The sequence below is a fragment of the Hypomesus nipponensis genome, chromosome 8 (assembly GCF_054491055.1).
Source record: "Hypomesus nipponensis isolate SF chromosome 8, ASM5449105v1, whole genome shotgun sequence".
NCBI classification, from domain to species: domain Eukaryota; kingdom Metazoa; phylum Chordata; class Actinopteri; order Osmeriformes; family Osmeridae; genus Hypomesus; species Hypomesus nipponensis.
The window spans coordinates 8,988,258-9,014,782 of record NC_140368.1 but is presented as its reverse complement, the minus strand read 5'-3'; the positions used below and the strand labels follow the sequence as shown (position 1 = coordinate 9,014,782).

At 42.4% G+C, this 26,525-nt stretch overlaps 2 protein-coding genes across 4 annotated transcripts; one reads left to right on the top strand and one right to left on the bottom strand.

The window, feature by feature from the left end:
• Positions 1-905: 905 nt before the first annotated feature.
• Positions 906-1,421, bottom strand: LOC146275026 (histone H2B-like). The gene has a single exon (XM_084703162.1). The coding sequence runs from the start codon at positions 1,338-1,340 to the stop codon at positions 966-968; it is 375 nt and encodes a 124-aa protein (XP_084559288.1). The 5' UTR covers positions 1,341-1,421; the 3' UTR covers positions 906-965.
• A 1,308-nt stretch (positions 1,422-2,729) lies between these two features.
• On the top strand, positions 2,730-24,733 carry dnajb6b (DnaJ heat shock protein family (Hsp40) member B6b). Of its 3 annotated transcripts, none has more exons than XM_084702989.1 (10): positions 2,733-2,944; positions 9,206-9,354; positions 11,189-11,298; positions 12,099-12,161; positions 12,461-12,571; positions 15,522-15,647; positions 15,826-15,979; positions 16,325-16,395; positions 22,211-22,345; positions 23,545-24,733. In XM_084702989.1, exons 2-10 carry the CDS (start codon positions 9,290-9,292, stop codon positions 23,643-23,645), a joined length of 936 nt encoding a protein of 311 aa, XP_084559115.1. In that variant the 5' UTR covers positions 2,733-2,944; positions 9,206-9,289; the 3' UTR covers positions 23,646-24,733. The 3 variants fall into 3 exon arrangements, with proteins under 3 accessions (XP_084559117.1, XP_084559115.1, XP_084559116.1); XM_084702990.1 differs by lacking the exon at positions 2,733-2,944 and adding an exon at positions 6,530-6,686; XM_084702991.1 differs by lacking the exon at positions 15,522-15,647 and having other exon boundaries at positions 2,730-2,944.
• The last annotated feature ends 1,792 nt before the right edge of the window (positions 24,734-26,525 follow it).

Below are 26,525 nucleotides of genomic sequence, written 5' to 3'. Positions count from 1 at the left end.
TATATAAAACACCACATATATAAGGCATATTTTTGAAAGACATGCTAGTGCCCGCATCAGAACACTGATCTTTAAATCTAATTCTAGTCCGTGTCCCGATTCGGTGGGATTTTATAAATCTTAGAATGCAAACGCTCCCAGCTCTCTATCGCGCTGTCCATGGCTGGCAGCCTTTGTCTGGGAAATGGCTCGACTAAACTGTGGCCAGCAGAATCTTTCATGTGTAAAAGTTACTAATAACTACACGCGTAGTTTTATAGTCTACCTCAGCCGTGCCAAATGACGTTGTGTCCTTGGGCAAGGCACTTCACCATACTTGCCTCGGAGGGAGAATGTCCCTATATTTAAATTTAGTAATTTAGCGGATTTACAATAGGCTAAATCGGATACTATAGCACTTCGGGATAATTTAATTGGCGTTGGCTCTTGCCTTCCCAGTTAACTGGTGCCCATTGGTTACAGGACCGGTGTGGTGTAATCCAATCATAAAACAAAATCGATGCCCGCGCATTTTCCCTGACTCCTTTCCCTCCACCTTTGTTACATTTAGTTGTGACCATTTTATTAAGTGTTCTGAGTGCGTTGAAAACGGGTCAGTGGTGGTAATTGGGCCAATTCTATCGTAGCCAGGTTACTGTTTAGGAGGCAAAGCTTGGGTATTCTTTGGTGCCGTATGTTGAACAGGTCTAATTTCCATTCAAAATACAAGACACTCCCTAGTAAAGCATAAATGTGCACTTGGCACACCGTTACAGAACACATTTGTAGGCTTGCATTTGAACCATGTTTTGGGGACATGGGTCAACGGCTGTCTTTCCCCGACATGTACCTACAAGGCAGAAGTCTTAACAGACCTATGGCTACAGTTTCAAGTGACTAAATGGAAATGAGACCCTTCACAGACATGATGGGTGGCTCTTAAAAGAGCCTTGGATTTATTTCAGTCGGCATACAATTAAGCCTCTTCACTTGGAACTGGTGTACTTGGTCACTGCCTTGGTACCCTCGGACACAGCGTGTTTGGCCAGTTCGCCGGGGAGGAGTAAGCGCACGGCGGTCTGGATCTCTCTGGAGGTGATGGTAGAACGCTTGTTGTAGTGAGCCAGACGAGAGGACTCACCGGCAATGCGCTCAAAGATATCGTTCACAAAGGAATTCATGATTCCCATGGCCTTAGAAGAGATACCAGTGTCGGGGTGAACCTGTTTCAGGACTTTGTACACGTAGATGGCGTAACTTTCCTTCCTCGACTTTCTGCGCTTCTTTCCGCCCTTTGCAGTGGTCTTTGAGACTGCTTTCTTGGAACCCTTCTTGGGCGCGGGTTTAGCTGGCTCTGGCATCGTAGCAATGTCGTTGACAGTCTTCAAAGAATGAGGACCGTCCGAGCGCACCCACACTATATAGGGGAGATTATGCAAATGTTGAGACAACTCTCCCGCTATTTGCTGCTTTGAGCCCGGAAGAGCTTCCTTACGAGGTAGACCATAGAACTACGCGTGCGCAGAATCTCTATAAAATATTACTAACTTTTACACATGAACAAATCTGCTGGCCACAGTTTAGTCGAGGCGTTTCTCAGACCAAGGCTGCCCAACCATGGACAGCGCGATAGATAGCTGGTAGCGCTTGCATTCTCAGATGTATTATAAAATTCCACGCAATCGGGACACCGACTGGAATTAGGCTTAGCAATCAGTGTTCTGATGCGGGTACTAGCATGTCTTTCAATAATATGCTGGATATATAGGCTATAATAAACAGTATGCGACATTTGTGTTATGTGCCTTTATACTAAAATATGTAGGCCTATAAGAACGGATGCCATGTTGTGGCGTCTTAGAATATAAAAAAATTGAAATGAGTCCACGTGACATGAGTCACTGTTTTGGGACCGGACTGCTGGACGATGCAAACTTAGGTTAATTTTTACATTATATTGTACAGTATATCGTTTGAATTGGCCTACATGTAAAAGGTGGCTTCATGTGCGCAGTACACGGTGAGCGAGTGTCTGCATACCTTTTTTGTGGGCTATGCAAATCATTCACGACATTTACGTTGATCTCGCTCAAGGTCTATTCAATCTGTCCTTGTCACAGTATGCTGCATGTAGTTTAGAATACTTGTGTCAATAGCCTACGTTGTGCTATGCTTCTCTTTATTGGTGACATCGTTGATCCTAACGTTATCCAACACCCAAAACACACATACAAACTTTTATTACTTGATGGTAGGCTACTCAGACGCACACATGCCATGTCACACTCGTGCGCCAAATTATACATTTAAACCCATTGACTCATTTATATGTGGACATGTAGACTAAGCTTTTATTCTTTAGGTATTAATTTATAATGTAATGAGCCTGGATTTGATTCTTTATCGACGTCGATCTCATGTTCAGTGTCCAGATGGTTTCACTGGAAGTAATTCCTTGCAAGTAAGGTCTTCAAAACAGCAGGTGGCGTATTTAAGCAAATATTGTCTGGAATGATCGAATCTCACCATAAATTTTCTAATGCTACAAAAGTAGGCCAACATGAAACAACCGAAGACCATAGAAACCGTTTAAAAATATCCTGCACAAAAAATCTAGCCTACAGTAAATCTGCAAAGAAGGAAGAAACGGGGTGACATTGTGTAGAACCATTTAGAATAGAGTTTTAACCACTTGCGCTATGATCGTGCGCAGCTCCCACATGAGTCTGGATAGTCTCTTGGCTTCCGCACATCTATTAATCCGTGTGCAGCTCTGTGAAGGTCCACAGTTGTCGCACTTTCGAAACCGTGCTTTAAGGAGTCCGAGCACCAGCAGTATTTCCGGATACGCAAAAATAGAGTGGAGAGGTCGGTTAAAACAAAACCTTCGTGAGTAGCCCACAAAATACAACACAAAATTCTGACGGCAGACTAAGGAAGAGAAGGATACATCTGAACTGGACGGGTGAGTGTAGGCTTTTACTGTACACAATATTGTACATTACTGTACAATATTTTTTGTGCGATGGCTGTGTCAGAGCGTGAAAACCCACCTTGGCATCCCCTGTCAGCATCGCATAGTCCACCATGCAATGTGGTGATGCGCGCATAATGGTTCAATGTCGCAACCTTGTTGTTGTGTCACTCAAGTTACCCCAATGCTAGGATCTTAAAAAGTGCGGGGACATATTGTAATCGGTGTAAATATCTTTACAATCAGGCTATTTTGTACAAATGTGTGGACAAAATAACAAACATATTTTGGGGGTGTAAATATGAGACACAAATTACAATGTTGTCTGACAGGTCTAAAGCTAAATTTGTATCGTACTGAAAATGGATGCTGTCTTCAGGTGATTTCTAGAAAGATCCGCTACTGTAGAACTGAAAGAACAACGTCAAACTCAGTGTCAACCGCTGAGCTAGCCTATTGGAAAGGACCAGGACTTCTGGAACTTTCTGAAACTTTCTTTCAATTTCAGATGTTGTCAGGGCCTAAAATCGCCTACTTTTCATGATTGATTAGACTTCAATTCCGTTTTTAAAGCACACAAAAAACATACTAAGATCTACCAACTTATCTAAAATATCATGGCATTTTGCTCTTTGAACTTTGTCACAAAATGTGTATTATGGTTGGTATACCTTTTGTGATGTAATTAGATTAAAAAGACAGAGTGGAATTCAAAGTAATTTGAACTCACCCATAGATATGAAGGTGAAACATGTCTCACAACAGGACAGGCACAACCATGAGGATGCCTGGATTCCTCAGGGCTCATGGTGACTTTACAGCATGGCTACGCTAATCTTACACTAATCACACACTGTCCATTGTGTTGCATCCAGGGACAAACTGCATTCTCACTGTTCTGGACCAGTTGTCCAGAACAGACAACTTAAAGTGCATTCTGCCTATATTGACATGTAATGGTATTACACTGCACTGACATAACTGAAATGTATAGCAGTGTAGTGCACCATTCTCAACAGAAGATGCATGTAAACATTGTATGCATGTAAAAATATTAATTATGTTTTGAACAGGTATTTATTGTTGCTGTGGCACAAGCTATTTTTCTCATGGCAGCAGGTGCTGTTGGTAGGTTATACCGAGGCAGTATAGACCAAAATTCAATTCAGACTAATGCCAGAATCATTGCATGGTTCATTAGTTCCATGGCATACACAGACACACTCTTCCCTGGAAAGACCTCAAACATGGGCACACAGAAAACAGTAGGATTGTGTGTGTGTGTGTCTGTGGTTGTCTGTGTGTGTCTGTGTGTGTCTGTGTTTATTCCACACACTTATCATATGACTGAAATAAGTAGTGAATGGTCTGTTATGCCAAGATGCTTCAGTCTCTCATAAAACAGATTTGATTTCACTGAGGTCTACTTTCATTTAGCTCTGTTCATACAGTTCAATACAAAAAAACGTAGGCTACTTTGCTGACAAGGTGAGTCAACATTTTCCTCCAGCCTGCCTCTGGCCATCGGACCTTTTGAGTTGCTAACTTACACTGACAGAGCGTCTGTTTTCCTCTTCATCAAGATGTGGTGATGAGGATTAGCCTAGTCTCACAGAAACCATGATAGGTCTTCAACAAAATCTGTATAGATTCCATTGAAATGGAGCTCATGAATTCACAAAAGCACTAGTCTAGATAACCTAACAAGCAATGACCAAAAGTCAGACACTCAACACAATGCTGTAGCATTTACGTCACTCAAAATAACCTGCCTAAACCTGTTTCTAGAGAACTACTGCCCAGACTGTTAATGTACAATGCTACCTTAGTGCAGTAAAAACCTAATTATGAGCTGGTTGATTAATGTGTGTCAGCATTTTTACCTCTTTAATTACAGCCACTAACCAATGGAAGAGTAGATCTCCAGAAACAGGGTAGGGCATCCCCGATCCTGAGACATGATAGGACTTGACCGTAACTCTAAGACCGCGTGCTGTTTTTTGAGTAAACGCATGCTCTGTAAATGTCAGTTACAGACTAGAGTTAAATAAAGCTTCAGTTAAATTTGATGTATCCAAACGTTCTGATACACTTTGGCCAGTCCTCCTTTTGTGGTTGGTTATGAAGACATCATGATAGGCCGACCAACATCTCCAATCAAACATATGGCTGTCTAGTCTCAGGCAGGTCAGGCTGTCTAACGTTAACATGCAGTTAACATCTTCTGCATGGGTTCCTGGTGGGCTTTCATACCAGAAACACTAGGTCTTGACCCTTCTGTCAGCTTCTTTTATCAAGCCTCTTTAGCAAATCTTGACTCACTTTCTTATTAAGCCAGAGGTTCTCACTTTCTCCCACAATCACCCAGTTGTTGGATTTCCCATGGGTATGCTGTTAACTCTTCCTTCTAAGACCAAACAATAAAGGAAAGCTATTTTACTGTAGGATGTGATCAAGTTAAACTGCTGTTCAAGTTAGTATATGGTCATATGAACTAGCATACATGTGCATACATGGGACACTGAAATTCTAAGTAGCCTCTTACTAATTATAAACATACTTATTAATAATATGGGAAATTGAATCATATGCTGTTTCAAGGTAATCCATAATGCCTCCTTTAACATTGGCTATCACACTTTCCTATAAGCATCCGTTCACATCAAGGTCACACCAACTGTTTGTAATTCAATCATTCTGTGTGTATTGGGAATCCGCTGGCATGGACAATATGGCTATATTGCCTGCATTGATTGATCAGTTATGGACCTGCCATGTAGATCTGAGCCTGTATTCCCTGGCATTGTAAAATGTAAACATTGTAGTAAGTGGGTGACTGACCTAGATAAATTGCATTGACACTTAGCTGTTCTGCTGTCATACGCAGTTGCGAGTCAATGTTAGACCGTGCTGTGACGTTCACTGTTTCTGAGGGATTGTGGGATTGATTGACCCACATTTCCTGCTCACACTGTGACACGTTTCATGCTGAGCAGATTGGGATTCAAGCAGCCGTGTCCGCCCACGCAAATACATACACACACATTGTTTGTACTCGCTGTGTCTCGATCCCCGACACGCTCTCTCCGACGGCCACCAGCACCAACACACAGACACTAGCCTCATCCATGATATGATTCTTAAAGTGCTGCAGGGCGGGAGATGGCTCAGTCACGGCTGAGTGAGAGGAGAGGGAACATACAGGACTGCACGAGTCAAGACAGGGGGGTCGTTGGTAGACGTTGGAGAAAAAAGATAGAAAACCAATGGAGAGATGGGTCTGTGCTTGGAACACATCTGCTCTCGTTTGGGTGCTCTGAGCAAAGCTACTGTACGATCTGTTAGGACAGGGAGAGAAGGGAGGATACAAAACAGAGAGGGTAAGAGTGAGAAGAAAGAAAGAGAGAACAAAAACGAGATGGGGAAACTAGAGTGTGTGTGAGTGTGTATGTTATAGAAACAGAGAGCAAGAGAGATTGAGAGAAAGGAAAGGAAGGGAGAGAGGGAGGGAGCAAAGGGGGTGTGTGGAGAGTCAGAAAGTGAAGTTGATAAATTGCCCCTGGGAGACAAAGACACTGACCAGGGCAGCCAGGGGCTTCCTGTGCCAACAGGAGTGGCATAAGGCAAGTGTTTGCCCATGTCCCATTCCCCCATACATACGCTCTAACAGAAAAGGGCACTGGGGTTAAAAATAGCAATCAAACAAGATCCAACTGGAGTCCCTGTGGAACTGGTAACTATTTGCTTGCGATTTATTTCATTTGTTTACATCACATAGGTATATTGACTATTTGTTCTGTTATAATATTTTACGTAGACAGCTTATTTGTGGACTGAGACGAGGTTTGTTTTTACAACACAGAGTAAAATACCTTTACCTTAGATGTAGGCTAGATGGTTAGCCACTTTGTTATTTGGATGTTGGCGTCAACTCAAGTAATAGTTATAGTTAGCTTGTGTGTTAAAGAGGCTTAACTGTGCTTTTAAGTTTTTTTGAAGATAAGGGTAGAGTGGAGTCATCATGTTCCACTCGTTCTTACCAGTTTTGCTGTTCTGAATATGGAGTTAGCCTGTGCTGTTGTCTGTGTAGACAGAGTGGTTTCTTGTTTTAAGGTCATCTCCAGAATGAGAGCCTCGCCTGCGTTGATTTATCGGTAAACAGATCTGGTCTATGGTGTCTCTTACTGTGTGTGTCACCTTCGGCCTGCCTCTCTCCTTCCCTGTCTCTTTCTTTATGTCTCTCTCTCTCCGCTGTCTCTTTCTATATGTCTCTCTCTCCCCTGTCTCTTTCTATATGTCTCTCTCTCCCCTGTCTCTTTCTATATGTCTCTCTCTCCCCTGTCTCTTTCTATATGTCTCTCTCTCCCCTGTCTCTTTCTATATGTCTCTCTCTCCCCTGTCTCTTTCTATATGTCTCTCTCTCCGCTGTCTCTTTCTATATGTCTCTCTCTCCCCTGTCTCTTTCTATATGTCTCTCTCTCCGCTGTCTCTTTCTATATGTCTCTCTCTCCCCTGTCTCTTTCTATATGTCTCTCTCTCCCCTGTCTCTTTCTATATGTCTCTCTCTCCGCTGTCTCTTTCTATATGTCTCTCTCTCCCCTGTCTCTTTCTATATGTCTCTCTCTCCCCTGTGTCTTTCTATGTCTCTCTCTCCCCTGTCTCTTTCTATATGTCTCTCTCTCTCCCCTGTCTCTTTCTATATGTCTCTCTCTCCCCTGTCTCTTTCTTTATGTCTCTCTCTCCTTCCCTGTCTCTGTCTGTCTTTGTGTGTTTCTTTCTATTATCACTCCTCTTATCTCCCACGTTCTTTGCCGTCTTTTTTGCTCTACTTTAGGCAGAAGCAGGGCTGAGTGTTCAGCAGGGTAACATTGGCTGGTCGGCATCAGACCTTGACCTTAACACAGACACTGAATAATTTGTTTTTCTTAGAGGGGATGAAAGATAACTCAAACTGATCAGATACTGTGTTTGTACTATCCTTTATTTGGTGATCTATGGTTTGTGAAAAGCCTTAACAAAGGGGACATTTATATGACCACCACAACTGTAATCCTACCAATGCTCAAACATGGTGTTTTGTGACATGATGTGACAGTGCCGTAACGTGTCATAGTAGTGTGCTGGAAGAAACTTTGTCTGGTAAAGTTAGAGTTATAGTGATCACTTGAATGTTCTTTCTTTTAAATGTACTGCCCTATATATTGCCAAAAAAGAATGCAAAAACAACCGTCCACATTTGGACATGAAAAGATTGAGGTCATTCTGCTTCTGCTCTGCCATAAACGTGTCCGTTGTTTCACCTGGCAGAGCAGATGTTTAGCAGTAGTGTTACCCCCCCCCCCCCCCATAAGCCTTTCCTGAGCTGGCAGCCTGCCCCCCCCCCCCCCCCCCCCCCCCCCCATGTGGCCATATTTAATCCATCACGTATTACTCTTGGTTTAGCTTCCCACTTTTAGCGTTAGCTTTTCCAGCCATTTTACACCATTGCTAACACAATAATCTGACTAGCAGCTGTCTGCCAGTTTGAATGCAGACTGCTGAGGGTCCACTCTTCAAAGTCTGAAAGGGTTTGTCCCTGTGTGTTTTTAGTATAACTGGATTTGAGCTAACTAGCTATTCTTCCATGTGTCCTTTTGGGATGTGTGAGAGGGGCTGCATACTGTGCAATGTCACAGAGCTAATCTCAGTCTGTGATGGGCCTGTTTTGTCATCCCAGTGTGCTGATAATGTGCCGATGCAGGTAGCTGACTGTGGAAACAAGTCTGACTTGTCAACATGTTGGTCAGGCTGTAACAGTTTGACTTTGCCTGTAAAAAAAAAAAGGCTTGAGTTTGGTTTGATTTAATTGAATTTGAACAGTTCAGATGCCTTAGTGTTTATTGCTGATGTCTGGCTGCCCTCCTGCATTGAGGAGTGTGGTGAAAGTGCAGTGTTCAATTGAGTGCTAATAAAACACCCAAATAGTTAAAACACTCTCCAACTTTTGTATTGTTGAGTTATATGTCGTACAAACAAACAGATATTCATAAGTGATGCCTATAGCGAAGCTGTTGTGCTCTTCTAGTGGCATATTGCATGCATTGATTTAACAGGTGGGCAAACTCATTTGGTTGCTTTTCTACAACTTTTAAAGGTAGATTCTCTGTAAGGGAGTGTTAAAGTTATATGTACAGTTATATGTACATTTCAACTCTCTCTTTCTCTCTCTCTGTCTCCCTATCTCTCTCCCTCCCTCCCTCCCTCCCTCCACAGAGACTCTAGGCCATTCAGAGGACCGTAACCTTCAACACGTACACTGACATACACTGACACACACTGTCACACACAGACGAGACCATGGTGGAGTACTACCACATCTTAGGAGTCCACAAAAATGCGTCGCAGGAGGACATTAAAAAAGCGTGAGTACCAACCCCATCACCTCCCCGCTATTTATATATGAGTGTTGTCGTTGGAAACGTGGGCCACTCAGAGGGATGTAATAGGCTAATTATATCACCTCCACCCCTCACTCCCCATAGCAGCTTGTACGTAGGGGGGGGGGAAGAGGCCACAATGCAGAGAAGTTTCCACTCTTCTTCCAGTAACCTTTTGAGAGCCCTGCTGTAACAGTCTGTCTGTCAAATACTGTCCTGTAACGCCAGCAAACAGACGCTAAGCTTGGAGACCAAGTCAGGGCTCGCTCCCATGAAATTCTTTTTGTGCTTGGAGGACCTGAGGAGTGACACGTTGTGTGTTAGGTAGCATTGCAAAGATCTTCAGAACTGTTGGGTAGCTTTGGTAGCAATTCTCAACATTTTCACAATACTACCTAACAAGAGTAAGGAGCCCTTTCACAAATCAAATCATCAAATCAAATTGTATTTGTATAGCCCTTTTAGCCCTCAATAAGACAATGAAAAACTCCCAGAAGACAGTTGGTGAAAGAGAGGTGCAGAACACAGGCTTTCAGAAAACTCCCCAGCATAGTTTTAAATAATGTTGAGGAATTTTGTGAAAGGGTTGATGACTGTCTTAGGTAGTATTGCAGGATGCTAACTTTGTTAGAAAATATTGTCAGTGTTGAAAACTGTAATATGAACTTTTGCGAAAGTGTCAATAACTTGTTGGATTGTGATTGTTGAAAACTGAGAGGCAGTATTGTGAGTGTTGTCAACACAAAGTTCACAGGAGGCTAGCTGTGCTGTTGGATATTTCTGTGTTCACTTTTATTACTTCTATGACCTCAATAATTCATAAAAAGGGTCCTTTGTAAATACCCTGCGTAATATTCTTTTTTTCTATAATGACATTTAGACTGTTGATGAAGTTTGCTGCTTTCCTGTGAAAACAGGCAATGCACGGACAGCAATAGCTTGCTTATCAGCTCATTTTTCTGTGGACTCCCAACTAAAGAGTCAAAAGAGTCCATTGACCATAGACTGGTCACCTAGAGCCCCTGTTTCAATAGACACTATTGACTGTTTAGATTGTTAACTACTGAGGCTATTGAGTTAAAATTGTTTCAACCAGTTTAAACCATCACCGCTGCCAGGCTTAGAGAAACAGCTGATTCAGCTGGTCCCACCCACTCCGGCTTGGACATCATGTCAATGAAGTTGAGACCTCCTTTGTGGGGTGTATTGTGTGTGTAGAGTGTAGATTCGTTTCTACCTGTAATTGTGTGCATGCCTTTTTTGTGTGTATGAGCAGGTTTCTTCCTTGTATTGTGTGTGTGTGTGTGTGTGTGCGTGTGTGTGAGCATGTGCGACAAGAACATGTGTGTCATAAATGTATGTGTGTCTCTGTTTGTGTTAACAGCAGGAGTTAATGAGTTATGTGTTGTTGCTATCCTTAAAAAAGAAACCATTTATGTGTCTCGCTCTACTTAGCATGGCACATGACAGTTGAGGACACCCCTTCTCTGAGATCAAGTATCTGAGAAAAATGTTCTCAGTGTGAAAGTGTTAAGGACAACATACAATATTTGAAAGGATGAGTGATTATTTCATACGTGAAAAAACTCTATAGAGGTTCATTTGGTTGTGAATTACACGACATCCGCTCAAACTTCACGAATATACTTTATCAACTAAATCAACAAAATCAATTTTTTCAACTAATCTACTGGACCTATTTATCTTAAATTGACTGTAAATGATGTTTTAAGATGGTGACATTTAGCCCTTCTGCCTTTTAGGCATCTCCGTGTGTCTCTTACAGTTGAAATATTGTTCGTATTTGTGTTTTCCTCAGCTACAGGAAACTTGCGCTGAAGTGGCACCCAGACAAGAACCCAGACAACAAGGAGGACGCAGAGCGGAAGTTCAAAGAGCTGTCAGAGGCATACGAGGTGCTGTCAGACGGTAGGAGAGGCTCTGTGTATCATGCTCACATGAAGGTGAACCCTTTGCATGCCATACAAGCTATGTTGTTTGGCTTGTCCTTTATTAGTTACCGGCTTTATGTGTTTTAGGTTGGTTGTAAAGCCAAACATATGATGAGTCATGTGCATCTGCTGCTGATTGGTCCACATCCCTACTAGAGCTCACTCTCTGTGGATGTTTGTTTGCCTTCAAAAAGGAACTTAAAGAAGGCACTCTGGTTAAAGCACAACAGAGATTGTTAAAGTACTTTTTTGTTGTTGTTATGTGTAGTTCACACAGCAACAGTAGCAAAAAAAAAAAAAAAAAAAACGTTTTTTAAAGGGCACAATGTGATGATTGTTTGTGCCAAATGGACGCTTGAACATTAGCTGCTTCAATGGGGTCTCTGTATGCAAGGCCTCAAGTCATTCATCTCCTTTGCAATTTATACTTTGTCAATTCTTGGTATATTAAAAAGTGAATTTGTGCACATTTAAGTTTTAACAATAACACATCTGCATTCAAAATCCTTAGGCTTGAATGACAAACAGTCTATTAACCCACTCTATAAAAAGAGTGACTGACTGAAAAATACTTAATTTGAGTGATTACGAACATATCTCAGTTTAATCTAGAGCAAAGGAGATTTGGTCTGATTGAATCATCCATATTCATGCCAGCATGTTACCATAAATAAAGTAAAGACAAAAAAGGTGTTTTCAGAGCAGCACTTTCTCTGAGATAAATGTAATCCTGAAATCAATCAGTTGGTAATCTCATTTTCTTCCTTTTTTCTTTAGAAAACAAGAGGGACCTGTATGACCGGTATGGTAAAGAAGGGTTAGCTGGAAATGGAGGAGGAGGTATTTTGACATTTGTGTATGATTCCTTGTATATGTACTGGTGGTGTTCTGCCTCCACAGTACATGCAGAATAGATCCAATATCTTTTGACCATTATGTACAAATGCTACACTACATGCTGGAAATAAGTTCTACTGTCTTTGGCCATCATAGGCATTACCGTTGTAGTGTATTTTCAGGGTAGAAACATCTTAATATATTTCAAATTAAGATGAATTTTCACATTAATTTATGATCAAATACATATCTGAAGATGTTTATTCCTATAAGAGGGTAATTTGGTCTCCGTTTTTTCACAGGAGGGCATTATCACAACGGAGACCACTTTGGCGGCGAGTTCACATTCCGTAACCCAGAGGATGTGTTTAGGGAATTCTTCGGTGGTCGAGATCCATTTGCCAATTTCTTCGGTGAGTAGGTCTTCCCACCCTTTCGAGGATAAAGCAGTGGGTTACTCTCAGATGCACTCTGGGGGAATTTCCTTTATCCTAGAGTGGAGAGAGTGAGTGAGAGTGAGAGCGAGAGAGAGAGAGAGAGAGAGCAAAGGCCTAGAGCGATGGTGTAGAGGGGAGACAGTTGATAGAAACAGATTGAAGATTGGAGAGCTAAAAAGGCGAAAGTATCCTTCAGTGAACTATTTCACTTTGAGTTGCTTCTAAATAGTTTATAGATGTGCATTGCATATTTGATATCCTGTTGAACTGTAGTTGTACGGTACTGATGTTGACTTTTGAAGTAAAGCCTTGGTTTTCGGGCAAAAGATGGGGCAGACCTCACAACACTAATTGCTGTTGTTTTCTTCGCATAATAAATCAGCATCAAATAGGCTGTAATGGATTAAAGAAAAGCAGCAAACATGTTTTGTTGATAGAGACAGAGAGATGCATGCTGTACACCCCCCCCCCCTCCCCGCTCAAATAAAATCTTCACCCATGTCATCTTATAATTCATTTTTCAATTCGATTGTAAATGCTCCAGCCCTCCCATGATTCAACTCTCCCTCTTTCCTCCTCTCTCTCCCCCTCTCTCTCAATCCCTCTCTCACCATCTTTTTCTCCTCTCCCTCCCTCTCTCCTTCTCCCGCTCTCTCCCTCTCTATCCTTTATGAGAAAAAAAAGGCCTAAACCCAAACAGCCTTTCACTAATCCTTCTTCCACTGCATTGTGCATCTCTGGGCATTCTGACCCCTACCACCGCAGGAGGTCATTACTAAACTCAGAGGGCCAAGGAAGATGTCGCCAACTGTCTCGATTTGGCCACCACCTTCACTTTATTCAACCGGGATTTAAATCCCCCTTCAACTGAACAGGGCCAGTTTTGGTTTACTCTGCTCCTTGATTGGATTGGTTTGAGCTGAGCTCAAAAGGGCAGCAGTCATGAAAGAAAAAGCAGTTGGATTTCATGGTCATTAGCTCTAATGTTAGCCAGTAGTGGGTAGTGTAAAATGGCAAGCCAAGGTTGTTAGCACAGTGTTGTTGTCTTGGCTAAAAGGGCAGACATATTGTAATGAGAGGAGTTTAGCTTGGGTCGGTTGGGGTAGAGAACCCTGTATCTGCTCGGCGAATGACAGCAAGGCCTCCATAGTTCACTCTAAATATGGAGTCCACACACAGACAGAGGACGGATATGAGGGCCTACATCATTCAACTGGAATGCTTTCAAAAATAGCTTCCGTATTAAAACAAGAGCAGTTGTAGCAACGCCAGGGAGTGTGTGTGTGTTTGTGTTTGTGTGTGAATGTCTGTGTGTGTTGCACATGTAAAGCATGGCAAATACTTGTGAGCACTTACAGTATTTGTGCAAATTCTGCTTGGGGAGTGATGGTGAGAGACGCCCTGAGCTTCACTGACTCATGTTCGTTAATTGGTCTTGAAACAAGCAGGGGGCTTGTGCATCGCTCCTTTATCTACAAAATGAGTCTACATTAGACTACAAACTCCCAAAATGACACTCGTAAAAATGGTCAGAATAGTCTTTTGCTTTATCTTAGAATAGTATTTCTCTTTTTATCCTTTATCGGAGTGTAAACTGGTCGTGTGACTCAGACTAAGCTTGTAATCAAACATCCTCGAGTTTCTGAAAAACGAAACAAGTGAATCACAAGCACAGATGTTGTTGTTTTTGTACCAGGTTGAGTTGGCACAGTATGTTTCAAACGACCACGCGGCCAAACCTCAAAGCCGACAGTAAGATGATAGGACCTGCTCGTCTCCCCTGGTGTCGGTGCAGTACTGTACTGTATGTGTTTAGCTGGATAGATGAAGCCTACCCAAGCCCTTTATGGATACCTGGGATGTGTGTTACGGACAGGTTCCATCAAGTTCATAATGTGTCATTCTTACCTGCTTCCTTCTCCTTTTTCCTTTCTAAGTCACTTTCCTTCTCCCTTCCTTACTTCCTCTCTGTCCTCTTTCTTCCCTCCCTCCCTCCTTCCTGTTGTCCTGCCTTAATCGTGCCACTCACTGATTCTTATTTGCTCAGCTGTGTATGCATGGCTTCCGTTTCACCGTTTTTGATCCAAGCTCAAATTAGCTTCCACCCTGATCTGAATAGGTCTGTGGTGTGGGTTTCTGTTTGGTGGTTTGTTGTGTGGTTGGTCAGGTGTTTTTTTTGTAGAGGATGTAGCCTAATAGCTCCGACTGAGTGGAGATGAAGCTTGGCTAGGGATTTCCTGTCAGTACCACACCAGCTGGTGCTGAAGATCTGTCACTTACTTCTGCTTCAGCTGACTGGGGTCCAAGCAGCACACACAAACACAGACACACAAACCCTTCCGCCTCCTCCACTGCTGTAGTCTGGTTTGGACTGAAGCATTTCCAACCCAGTCCGACCTCATTCCAGTCAAGCTGAAGTAAACAGTCAACTGAACGTGCTCTGATTTCCAGTACACTGCGTGTGTTATAGATATCTAAAGCTGATGAAGGCAGTTCAAAGACTGAATTGATAGGACCTAACCTCTGGGTGTGTTAGCTTGCCCTTTGCACAGAGAAGCTTGCTTGACGTTGGGAGGCCTATGCTGACAGTCCTTAGCTTGTTCACTGCAGCGTGTAGATCTGTGTCCCAGGCAGCAGGAGAGCCACACCCAGCAGGCCCAGCCTCATCCAGCTCAGTTGACCCAGATCAAAGCACAATTAGCCACGTATCCACAGGGGGGTTCACAGGGGAAAGCATCAGGAACAGAGGAAGGTCACATCCAGTTTTAGGAATATTCCAAGGCACAGAAACAGCCTCCAGCCAGGTTCTGCTTTTTTAACATCCTTTCTGCCTCTGTTTTGGTCTTGGGGTTTTGGTCTTGTGCGGTGCATTCCAGACATTTTTCATCCTTCATGTAGTTTCCCTGTGCCTGTCTCACAACGACAGATGATCCTTTCGATGACTTCTTCGGTGGTGGGCGCAGTCATCAGCGGGGGGTGAGCCGGAGTCGAACTGGGGGTCCTTTCTTCCATGGGTTTGGGGGATTCCCACCTTTTGGGGCCGGCTTCTCAGGTGTGGGCATTTTCCATCGCCAAACACTGAAATACTAATTGCTTTGTATTTGAATTAGTATTTTATTTTTGATTGCATTAAAACTTTACTGAACTGTGAAAATGCAGTTTGCACTGGATATGTTTGAATTCAGCTGGGGAGGGAATGCATGCTTACTGTGTTGCTGGTGTGCCCACAGCGCCAGGTTTCTCTCCCTTCGGGCAGATGGGCGGCGGCGGCTTCGCCACCTTCTCTTCCTCGTCCTTCGGAGGGGGTGGAGGGGGAATGGGCAACTTCCGCTCCGTGTCCTCCTCCACCAAGTTCATCAACGGCCGAAAGATCACTACAAAACGGTAGGCTGCAGCCCCCACATTTCCAGCTCTGAGACTGGAGGTGTCGAGGCAGGGGTGTCAAGTGTACAGCGCCTTGTATTTGAGATTTTTTTTTTTTTTTTTTTTTTTAAACAGTATTGACTGTTTCGTCCTTGGCTATAACCACTGTAATACTGCTAGAACTGTGGACTTCCACTACTGGATTATCTGATGCACTTATTACATGTAGGATTTGTATGTTGCTTTGGATAAAAGCGTCCGCAAGAATGTTACACGTGAAAGTACATTTAAAGAGATGCTTTGTGTCCTTGAGAGTGAACATGTTTCTTTCTTCTGTTTCTTTGTGTGTTTGTGTGTGTGTGTCAGGATTGTGGAGAATGGCCAGGAGAGGGTGGAGGTAGAAGAGGATGGTGAGATGAAGTCTCTAACCATCAATGGTAAGGAACAGATGCTAAGACTGAATAACAAATGAAAACTTATACTCACTCCAGGAAAACAAATCCACTAACCCCGCGGCCCGGTAACAGACCACGAGTTAGTCTTACCTCGTAGTACAAGCGTCTCTCTCAACCTGGAAACATTCTTTGTTTTCTTTATTCACGAGGGTAAAAATGATGTTCACAAGGGGTGTATTTATTCTGGATAACCTTTTGTTTGTGGGACCATCTCTCTTCTAGGATAAGATTATTTTCTTGTTTATTATTGATACTATGTATGATGGTATTTTCTTTTATAAATGCAGATGTATTTTTCTTTTCTGCAATATTGCAGGTTTTATGGGTGGATTTTGACTTTTAGATTTGAAAAAATACGCAGTCAGATGGACAACTGAATTGAGCATGCTATGTTTGCTTTGTTTCATTAAATCAATTTAACTGTTGGTTCTCAAACCTTGCTGTAATGTTTGTAACTCTCACAAAAAACCTCTCTAACCTCTCATGACCATGCCTGTAGATGACAGTCTAGATGAATTAGTTAATTGATATCATTATTAATATGCATTTTGTGAATTTCTTTTGTTTGATGAGTGTTAATTCATCTCTGCATGGTTCCCGGTTTGGGCTGCTCATGCTATTCTTGTAACTGTTCCATCACTGCAAACCATTGAGTTGAAGACAAATGATCTCTATATAAATATTATATACATATAGTACATGGATAAACAGGGGATTTTGTGTATTTTGTATAAAAAAAAACAAGAATGAAAGTAATGTCCCATGGAGTTTGGTCAATAAATTTAAATTTGACCCTATAAGGGCTGTTTCAGTAACTGAAGTCTGTGTGATGTTTGTGTTGGCTTGAGTGCCCCCTCACCCCCCCCCCCCCCCCCACACACACACACACACATACACACTCCCTGTTGTGTGTGTGCTTGCCTGTGCACACCTCACACCGCCTCACAGAAACAACCTTGCCGCTTCTCTTGGAAACTCACTTGTCACCACATGACTTACCTGTGTGTCCATGCTAACTTGCTACTAACGGCAACCGTCAAGCGACAACTAATTTATGACAGCTGTGACTTGTTATGATAACATGAACGTTTTGCTTTCACTGGGTTTTAGTGCAACAAAAGGATTATAGAAATCAGTTTCATCTAAAAAGTCAATGACAGCAAAGTGTATACCATTTTTAGACACAGAGAAACAGACACAGGAGAGGCTGTGCCTTTGTTGCTGTGTCACGTGTCTGGTAGCTCCCTGAGGCCCTCCCAGGTTTTGATAGTACACCCACTGATATGTACAAATTCTGATAGCGCCTTAACTCCGAAAGGAAACGTGATTTGATCTACACCCTTCCCTCAGAGCAGTGCTGTGCCAGTTTAGGGCTCATATCAGCTGTATTCATGTCAACCATGAGCCTTTCTGTGGAATTATGTGTATTTCTTAATCAGTTGGCCCAAGTTGGTATCAGCAAGCCTAAGATCACTAGTCAAACATCCATAAAGCGCCTTGTCAGGGACACTTTATGTCCACGGTGCCACATTAGTGTTACCGTGTTCAGACAATGCTCAGCTGGATACAGCTGTCTGATCACTGAAGCTCAGGGGGAATGGGTTATGAGCGGGTGTGTTCGCAACCCATCTCTGGCACACAAGTTCTGTGGAATGTGCTGGAAGGGGTCTGGTTTATTTTCACAAGCCCCAGCGCATTTTCAGGAGCGAGGAGAAAGGAGTGGTGAAATCCGTCACAGTTGGGTAAAAGGGAAGTGAAGAAAGAATCCTCAGAACAGTTGACGTTTACATGCAGTTAGCATGACACGTTTATCCAAAGTGATGTACAAAAAATGTATTAATAGTAAATGTAGGATTTTTAGGAACTACTCGGTGCACAGTTGTGCATAGTGGTTAATACCAAGTAACAGTCTATTTCCCCAGAAACAATGCTACATTTAAAGAGGGCATGAATTCCGTATGTATCAATTACATGTGTCAGCCACACTTAAGTATTTCATAGAATGGTCACTCCAGGTGAGACCCATTGGAGGATTAGATTTTGTTGTGTTTTTTAGTTTTTATCGAAGGTTGATTTGAAGTATCATGTGCTAACTGTGTTGTAGATAACACAGTATCACTGTCCTTACACAGCAAGTAGACAAAGGTGACCGTGGTTGTGTTTGTGTGTCTGTGTGTGTGTCGGTGCTGATGCCTATAGGCATTTCCAAATCATGTGTGGCAACTAGAGGCAGGTAACAAGAGTCAGGCCATACCTCAACATAATCATTTGCACATCCCTGCAGTTGAAAACATCATCATACATTTAAACCTCAAAGAGAAATCTACTGAATTACACATTTGTTTGGAAGAAATAATTTTTAGGCAAAGAAGGCATGCCTAATGTGGTGCCCACAGCTATGTGAGAGCTAGCAGCTGAGTGTATTTGTTGAATGATTCACCTCACGTGAAGTAAATTGTAGGATATTTTTACTGTGAGACCATAGGACTCTCTGGTGGCTAAAAAAAGGCATTGCAGTTCTCACAGAACATATTTTACGTAACTGCGGTTTTGTTATCTGAACAAATAATTAATACCCTTAATGATAGCCAAATATATTATTAGATTAGATGTGTAAAATAACAAGTGTACGCTTAAACACACATCTGGCAGTAACCATTTAGAAGTCTTACACTTTGATTGTAATTCACAGGGTGTAGATACAGCATTCTGCCCACTAGATGACAGTGTATCCACACACAGAGGTAATGACATAATCCTAGAAGTTGATTATTGGTTCTAACCTCGACATATCAGACAAGTCCCCCTAAACATGGGTATATTCAAGCATAGCCTATTGTTGCAATTTCTGCCCTAGCTGTAAACTCAACAAGTTTGGGTAAAACATGATAAGCATCAGTAATCAAAGGTAAATAAATTGACTCTTAATTAGTCAGTTGTCTGTGCCAATAAATAAGTAAACAAGAAATACAAATATGGGAATCTGTAGGCCCTATATTGGGGAGAAAACGATTTAGGTTAACCAAGCAGCACCTTGAAGAAATGATTAGGGTTATATTAATCATTATTTCCAGATAGTTCTACATAACATATTTACATAACATATCGCTCATCCATCATGACATTGCACATTTATATTTCTTGCCATCGAAGCCACATAAGGACTTTCTGTTTCTAGAAGGCAGCATCCTGTTTGAATTCCACTCCATGCCATCCTCGTCTGTGGGCAAGGCAGGCAGGCAGGCAGGCCCATCTCTGGGATAACATCAGGCTGACAGGCCCTAGGGCTACCGGGCTGGGCTGAGCTGGCTGCATTATGAAAGATGTGGGAGATAAGGCTAGCTAACACCGGGGCACAGCCAGCTGTTCTCTGACCGTGTCGGAACAAGGACACCAGCGTTATCTCCACTTTCAGCAGTGGCGGCACCTCACCAGGGTCGAGGTTTATATTCAAACCTGATGGAGAGAGGGAGGGCGATACGGAGAGATACACCTTTTGCATTGATAATGGTGTCAGCAGATTAGGGTTGTTGTTTACGAGCAAACCAAAAACAATGTATGCGTGTGTGCGTGTGCCTTAAAGACCTTTGCAATTTGTGATTTGTCAGACCCAGACATATTACTGTTAAATACATTAGGGTTAGTAGATTTTGATGTATATAACTGGGATGTCTATTTTGTTCTTGAGCGTGTGTGAGATGATGTGTATGTTTTTTTTATGTGAGACTGTGTGTCAGGTGCATGATGTCAGTCAGACAAATCACAATACAATGTCTCTCAAGACAATGACTAAATGAATTCATCGCCAAACATTCTGTTCGCCAAATTAAGTATTTGATCCAGGGAAATAAAAAGCCTCCTTTATGAGTATACAAATAATTATCGACATTGCTGTTTGATATTGTTTTGCTGAAATTAATTAAATGATAATGGATTTTATGTCTCTGCGGGGCGTCCGTCTCATCACCCAGGTAACAATACCATAATAGAAACCAATATTGATCTGCAGGAGAACAGAGGCTTTAAACAAAAGAACACAGCCTCATAGATATGGAAACATATTGCTTAGACTTTCACCCAATTCCTCCCACACAAACAGGATTTTTGTAGGGGGAATAATTTGGATTAAACGTGTATTCGTTTTAGTACTACGTTTTCCAAACTGGAAGGAGACAGGGTAAATCCCATCTAAGAGTAAACCATGTTGAGTGGCCTGTGTTTAGCCTTCTGAGAGGGATTCTCGCTGTGGTGTCAATCCTCCATTTCAGGGATTCCACTCTGACAAATAACAATGTGCTTGCGGTCGCCCCCTAGACTACAAATCTACGAGGGTCACGAAGGATGACTCATGGTAATAACATGGCCATTCAGATGTAACTGGAGTGTCATTGTGATCCTTTTGTCTCTGTCAGGGGCTTGTTAGTCTACCAGCTGATAGGCTACTCGCCATCTTTGACCCCATGGTCTTTGCTCTGTTGCGTTGGACAGTTTAAGTGACTCGGCTTAGGACCAGATGAATGGTGAAACCAGACTTGGACAGCTCGGTGGATGGACTTATTAGGAGGCAAAAAGGGGAAATGTCAGGAAGTAGAGAGAGGGAGACAGAGAGGGAGGTATATTACCTGGAATGCTTGTGCTAGTCAAGGCAGTATCGCTCTGTGCAAGATAAGAAGTGACAGAGTGTGTTTTCTGAGGCAATTGTATCTAAAAAAGAAGTAAATGATACAGACGCCTAAGCTTTAAACAAACGACCACTCAATTGTTTTAAAAACGAGTAGTCTTGATTAGACTGTTGATTGATGGCATCACTAAGGGGCACCTCAGTATGAAGTCTAGGAATGTAAACAGTCAATTAATTATTCAAGTTTGCTTCAGGCTGTGTAAACTAATAATTACATATTCCATGGATTACCCTGCAGCCAAGTTTCTCCGGAGCAGTTAGCATGCAGCGCTGCATGCGAGGTGACCTTGTACTCCAAACAGGTCTCTCTGTATGTCTCCCTGCCCACCAACACTGGTTTTGATATGTGACTAATGGCTTGCGATTTGTTAAAGGCTGGGCTATTAGATGTCATGTGCGGGAGGTGGAGGGGGGGGGTGGGGTGGTGTTGAGGTGGGGGCAGGTTTCTCTTCTAAATGAGAGCAGGTTCAGCACGCGAGCATCTGGACCCTTTCTTCTCTTCGGCGTTCCCTTAATTACACAACACAATGGCGTTGAAATCTGCCCATAATCTCGCAAGATAATAAGCCCCCCCTCCCCCCACTCCATCACCCATCCCTAACCACATCCACTCCAACACACACATCCACACACACACACACACGGCTGCCGCTAATTCAATATAAATGTAAATTACCAAGAGAAAAGAATAACCAAAATCTCATTTTATTTACATGACTAATCACAATGAAGCGCAGCCACATGAAATATGAATGGAAAATACGGGGGGGGGGGGGGGGGGCAGCCTGAGGAGGTGTTTGAACTTTCTAGTATTTCTGTCCTCTTTGTTGTTCAGTGAGGGTACATCAGTTTGACAAGCACTTGTTATAATAGATGCATCTCTTTCCAATTTTTAATTGTTTTGCTCCCGTCAAGGAGGTTGCAAGGTAATACAGCTCGCTTGGAACAACAGTCACAGGCTTTCATATTCACACATACACACACACACACACATACACACCTGGATGCAGGCCTTTGTCTCAGCATGAATCAGGACATCCAGACTGAACATGTCATGTACCCGTGTGCGCATCCCAGCTGAACCTACCCTCTCTTGCTTTGACCACACCCCTGTAGATGTGCCGGACAATGAGGAGCGCAGCTGCAGACAGAACACCCTTCCTGGAGCCCCGTCCCAGCAACGCTACCTGAGAAACGCCCCCCAGAACCCCCATGAGGATGAGGAGGAGCGCGGCCTGGCAACCCCCAGAGGTGTGTCCCCCACATTAGGGCTATTTTCTGTAATGAGGAAGTCAGTGGTGGTGAGAGAGATGGTGGTAGACACAGAAAAGGACGTTTTGTGTGTTTGTTTACATGGTCACGCCACTGTCACAGGCATCTGTAGGCTACAAAACAAAAACAAAATGAATAGAGATGTGTTTACATTACATAATGTCCAGTTGTTAGAGGGATGGTTTTATTTATCTCAATTGTTTTGGACTCCACTGGCTTCAAACTTGTATGTTTCTACATTTAAGCTCTAAGCCTAAAGTTGTTATAGTTTCAGTTTACAGTCATGCCTCAAAAACTTTGCAGTGCTTAAATCTGTTGAAAGTGGATGATCCTGGAACAGTGGGTAGTGTAGTGTTGAAGGATTATTTTTTAATCAGACAAAGCTTAGCTAAAAACAGAAAGCGAACTCCTTAATAATGCTGGCTAATTGTCTGCCTTTGTATCTGATGGTTGTACAAAGGCTTAATGACAAAGCATGCCATGTCGGACCGGCTGAGGTTAACACTGAAGAAATGTAAATGACTGAGATGTTCATTAGATGCCTCTGTTGTTCTCCCGGTAATGGCCAAAGGTCAAAGGTCACCCTCTGTTTTCTTACGGGGGTCATGGGGTCAAACACAAAAGCCATGCAATTATCTCTTTCACACACCCCTCACTTTATAATGAGGGTTTTGGTCGGACCTGACGTGGGGCCATAATTCTTTGGTTAATTCACTTGTTGTGGCACTTGAACAAAGACTTGTTTTCTTTAGGCGATTTAGGAACATTTGCACTGTTTCAGAAAAAGGTTCCAGACAATCTTTTTTAATTTAAATGTATTGTATATATACAATACTTACAAATAAACTTACATATGGAATGTGCTAAATTTTAAGGTGACATTTGTAGCCAAAAAGGAATCTGCCTAAAATGAAAGGTTTTTATTATGAAAACTTTATCTGAAAAGGTTCAAGTTTAAATGGTTCTACATCTCTTACCGTAATGGTGTATATGTTTCCATCTCTACAGTTGAACCTGCCATAGAAAACATTTATTCTTGTCTCCTTTGGATCCTTGTGAAAACATTTACATTTTAGTGGAGATTAAAGATTAAAGTGGAGATTCCATAGAGACATCAAGCAAACTTGAGTTATTATTTATCTCATGGTAAATGTTTTTATCAATCTATTTTTCCCAAGGACACATTGATACCAAGAGGAAGAAACTGTGGCAAAAGGAGGTGGAGTCTATAAAGAAGCGAGCACCCCGATTGGTTCCTCACATCGGTGCCTGGTTTTGAGAAGCTCCCGTCGCTCCGACCCGGACTGTGCACCCCCCCCCCCTCCTCCTCCCTGGAGGAGTATGGTTGTCCTAAAATGTGGCATTGACATGTCCCATACCCCACGTGTACATACTGATGTCCCAGCATATATGTCTGTGTTCCCTGTCCCATGTCTCACCTCCTGTCCCTCACCCCTGCGTTGTGTAAACCTCACCCTTCATCCTGTATGCCAGGCGTTTTATAGTTTCTCAAGGTCTTCCTGCCTCTTCGTGGCACCTGTTCTCAATGTGTATGCAACCATGCTCTCATTAACCTAATGCAGCCCTCAATGGAGACCTCAGGTCACTCATTGCTATTCTTTGTCCGACTTTAGAGGAGAGGAGGGGCTGTATGTTTTCTGTAATGTTGTATTTAATTTCGATTCAGACTCAGGCTATACAGCACATGCAAAGAAAAGCTCTGTACTTGCCATAATTAACTTATTATGAATGATTTTTTTTGCTTTTGTCCTAGAAGAGATATATATTTTTTGGTTTGTAAAAGGATGTAGGTGGGAGAAGTAGTATTGGAATGCCTGTGAAGACCCAGATTACATGGGACTGTCAAGTTTATTTGTTTGGTTTTCAACTAGTTAGAGAAAGAGAAGCCCAAAGAGAGATGTATGTGAAAAGGAGGATTTTTTGAGGGTCAAAGTAATCATTACATGATGAGACCTAAGGATGTAAAAACACTTCTTCCGTAAGACAACATTGATTTGCTAATTGACATGGAAGACTACAGTACTTAACAGCATTAAAGATTGTAGAAAAGCAAATCTGTTTAGAAGTGTTTTTTTTCTCCTGACAGAACTGAACTCTCACACAAAAGAAACATATATAGTTTCTTTTGTGGCCCTCAAATGTTACTTTCCCAGGAAAAACAGAGCTTGGATCTGTTGAATCCCCCAAGTAAAATAAATAAGTTATACTATTTTCATCAAATTCTTTGCCAGTACTCTGATTAAGTGGATTGCTTTTATCCCCCATGTGCATGCAGAAAGCAAAATAAAATGTGAATTCTCTGAAAGCAACAAAAATAAAACTTAAAGCAAGCAAATGCCAAATGTTTCTCAATGTGCAATCTTATTTGTGAGTTTACAGTAGCAATATGTGGTCAGTGATCGATGGCAGTATTGGCATGGTTTAATTATCCACACGTGTGTCCTCTATTTCAACTGATCTTCTCCTTTCAGTAATAGCGACATACGTCGTGGCATCTCAGCAAATTGTTTAAGAGTGTGTTGAGGAGGTATGGCAGGTATCCCTCCAGTGTCTTTCATGTACCATTCACGGCCCTTTCTCAGTTGTGATAGGTCACGCTTATGTTATCATGAGTATAACCAACTAAACTAAGGTTGACTGATGCTATACTAGGTGGCAGGACATAGGAAGTCATCCCGTAGACTAAGGGAAGTTATTGGTGGAGTTCCTTTTAGAATGTTTGTTTTAGAACGGTGTGTACACACTGTGAACACTTCTTGGCCTTCCAGAAATACTCATAACAACACATGAACAGACACACACACACATACACACATATATCCCGGTGAGATGAGGCCATGAGCAATCTAAGAACCGTCAGGCGTTACTTGAGGAAAGAATAGAGTAAAGATGACTCAGCAGGCTGCCCTGTCTGGGTTGGGATCCATACTTCAGGACATGATTTACGATAAGGTTAAGCAGTATAATTAGGCTGTAAAATACTCCAGTGAGCAGAGATACACTAATAGCCAAACGTACAATAATGTGCCAAATATACATACAGCTACCTGCATGTCTGATTTATGAATGCTGAATTGTATACAAATTACATAGGAGCACCAAGATTTCAATAGACATGAGGCTTTAGTGGTTTAAAATTTGTAGGATTTGGGAGATGGTGCTTCGAGGTTGGAAATACAGGCTCTATGTCTGCTATGGCATGGTGGGACACAAACTCACCTGCTGTGAAATGCTAACAAAGCTGGGTTGAGGGAAGATCTGTGTGTGATCTATTACCTCAGGTTGCCATGTCTTTTATATAGATAGATGGATGGATGGATGGATAGATAAGATAGATGGATGGATGGATTAGATACCTGTTGTCAACACTGGAGTCTGTAAAAACACACAGGAAAATTGCTCAGAGAATGGCTCTTTTCTGATGTGAGCAGACACAGTCAGACACTCTGGCTACAGTTCTGAGTCTATTAATGGCCAGATGAAGGTTAACTAACTTTAAATGAGAGCAAAATCTGTCCTTGGATGATAAGAGTTTGGAATTGAATAAAAGTGAATACATTTACATAAGTTAAAACAATAAATTACTCTCAGCCACTGTGAAAAGAATTGTGAAAAGACATGGGGAATATTCGGAGCACAGTCTGTCAGTATAGAACCCTCCAGATACACCATTATGTTTGGGTCTGTCTGGCCAGCCACAAGAAGAAACGCATCATCCCCTTTTCCTCATGTCCCCCCTATTCTCATTGGCTTGAATTTGATCAGGCATCAAAGTCCCCGATAGGCTGTGGTGACAGAGAGTTGTGGCTGTTGCTAGGATCCTGTTGCTAGGATCGTTGCCATCTCAGAGGCTCAGCAGGAAACATGTAATGAATCATGGATGGTTGATTTCTCTCTGAGCACCCTAATCTGTGATGCAGATGAGGCAGACTCCCCCCCCCCCCCCCATTGCTTCTTCCGCCCACCTCTGGTTGAATTTATAAATTAAAAAAACAAAGGTTAAAATAGACTAGGGACTGGCATGCAGAGTCCTGGAGTTTCTAGCTGTGACTGGGTGAATACAGATGAGGGAGGGTGTAAGTGTGCTAGTGGTGGTGGGGGGGTCAAAGGTCCTTATCAGTTATTTGCTCAGGTGCGG

Excerpts from the sequence above, each read along its gene's own strand:
- LOC146275026 (XM_084703162.1), bottom strand. The coding sequence starts at position 1,340 with ATGCCAGAGCCAGCTAAACCCGCGCCCAAGAAGGGTTCCAAGAAAGCA.
- dnajb6b (XM_084702989.1), top strand. The coding sequence starts at position 9,290 with ATGGTGGAGTACTACCACATCTTAGGAGTCCACAAAAATGCGTCGCAG. Across the intron at positions 12,572-15,521 it reads TCCATTTGCCAATTTCTTCG|ATGATCCTTTCGATGACTTC; the intron begins GTGAGTAGGTCT and ends TCACAACGACAG. Across the intron at positions 16,396-22,210 it reads GAAGTCTCTAACCATCAATG|ATGTGCCGGACAATGAGGAG; the intron begins GTAAGGAACAGA and ends ACACCCCTGTAG.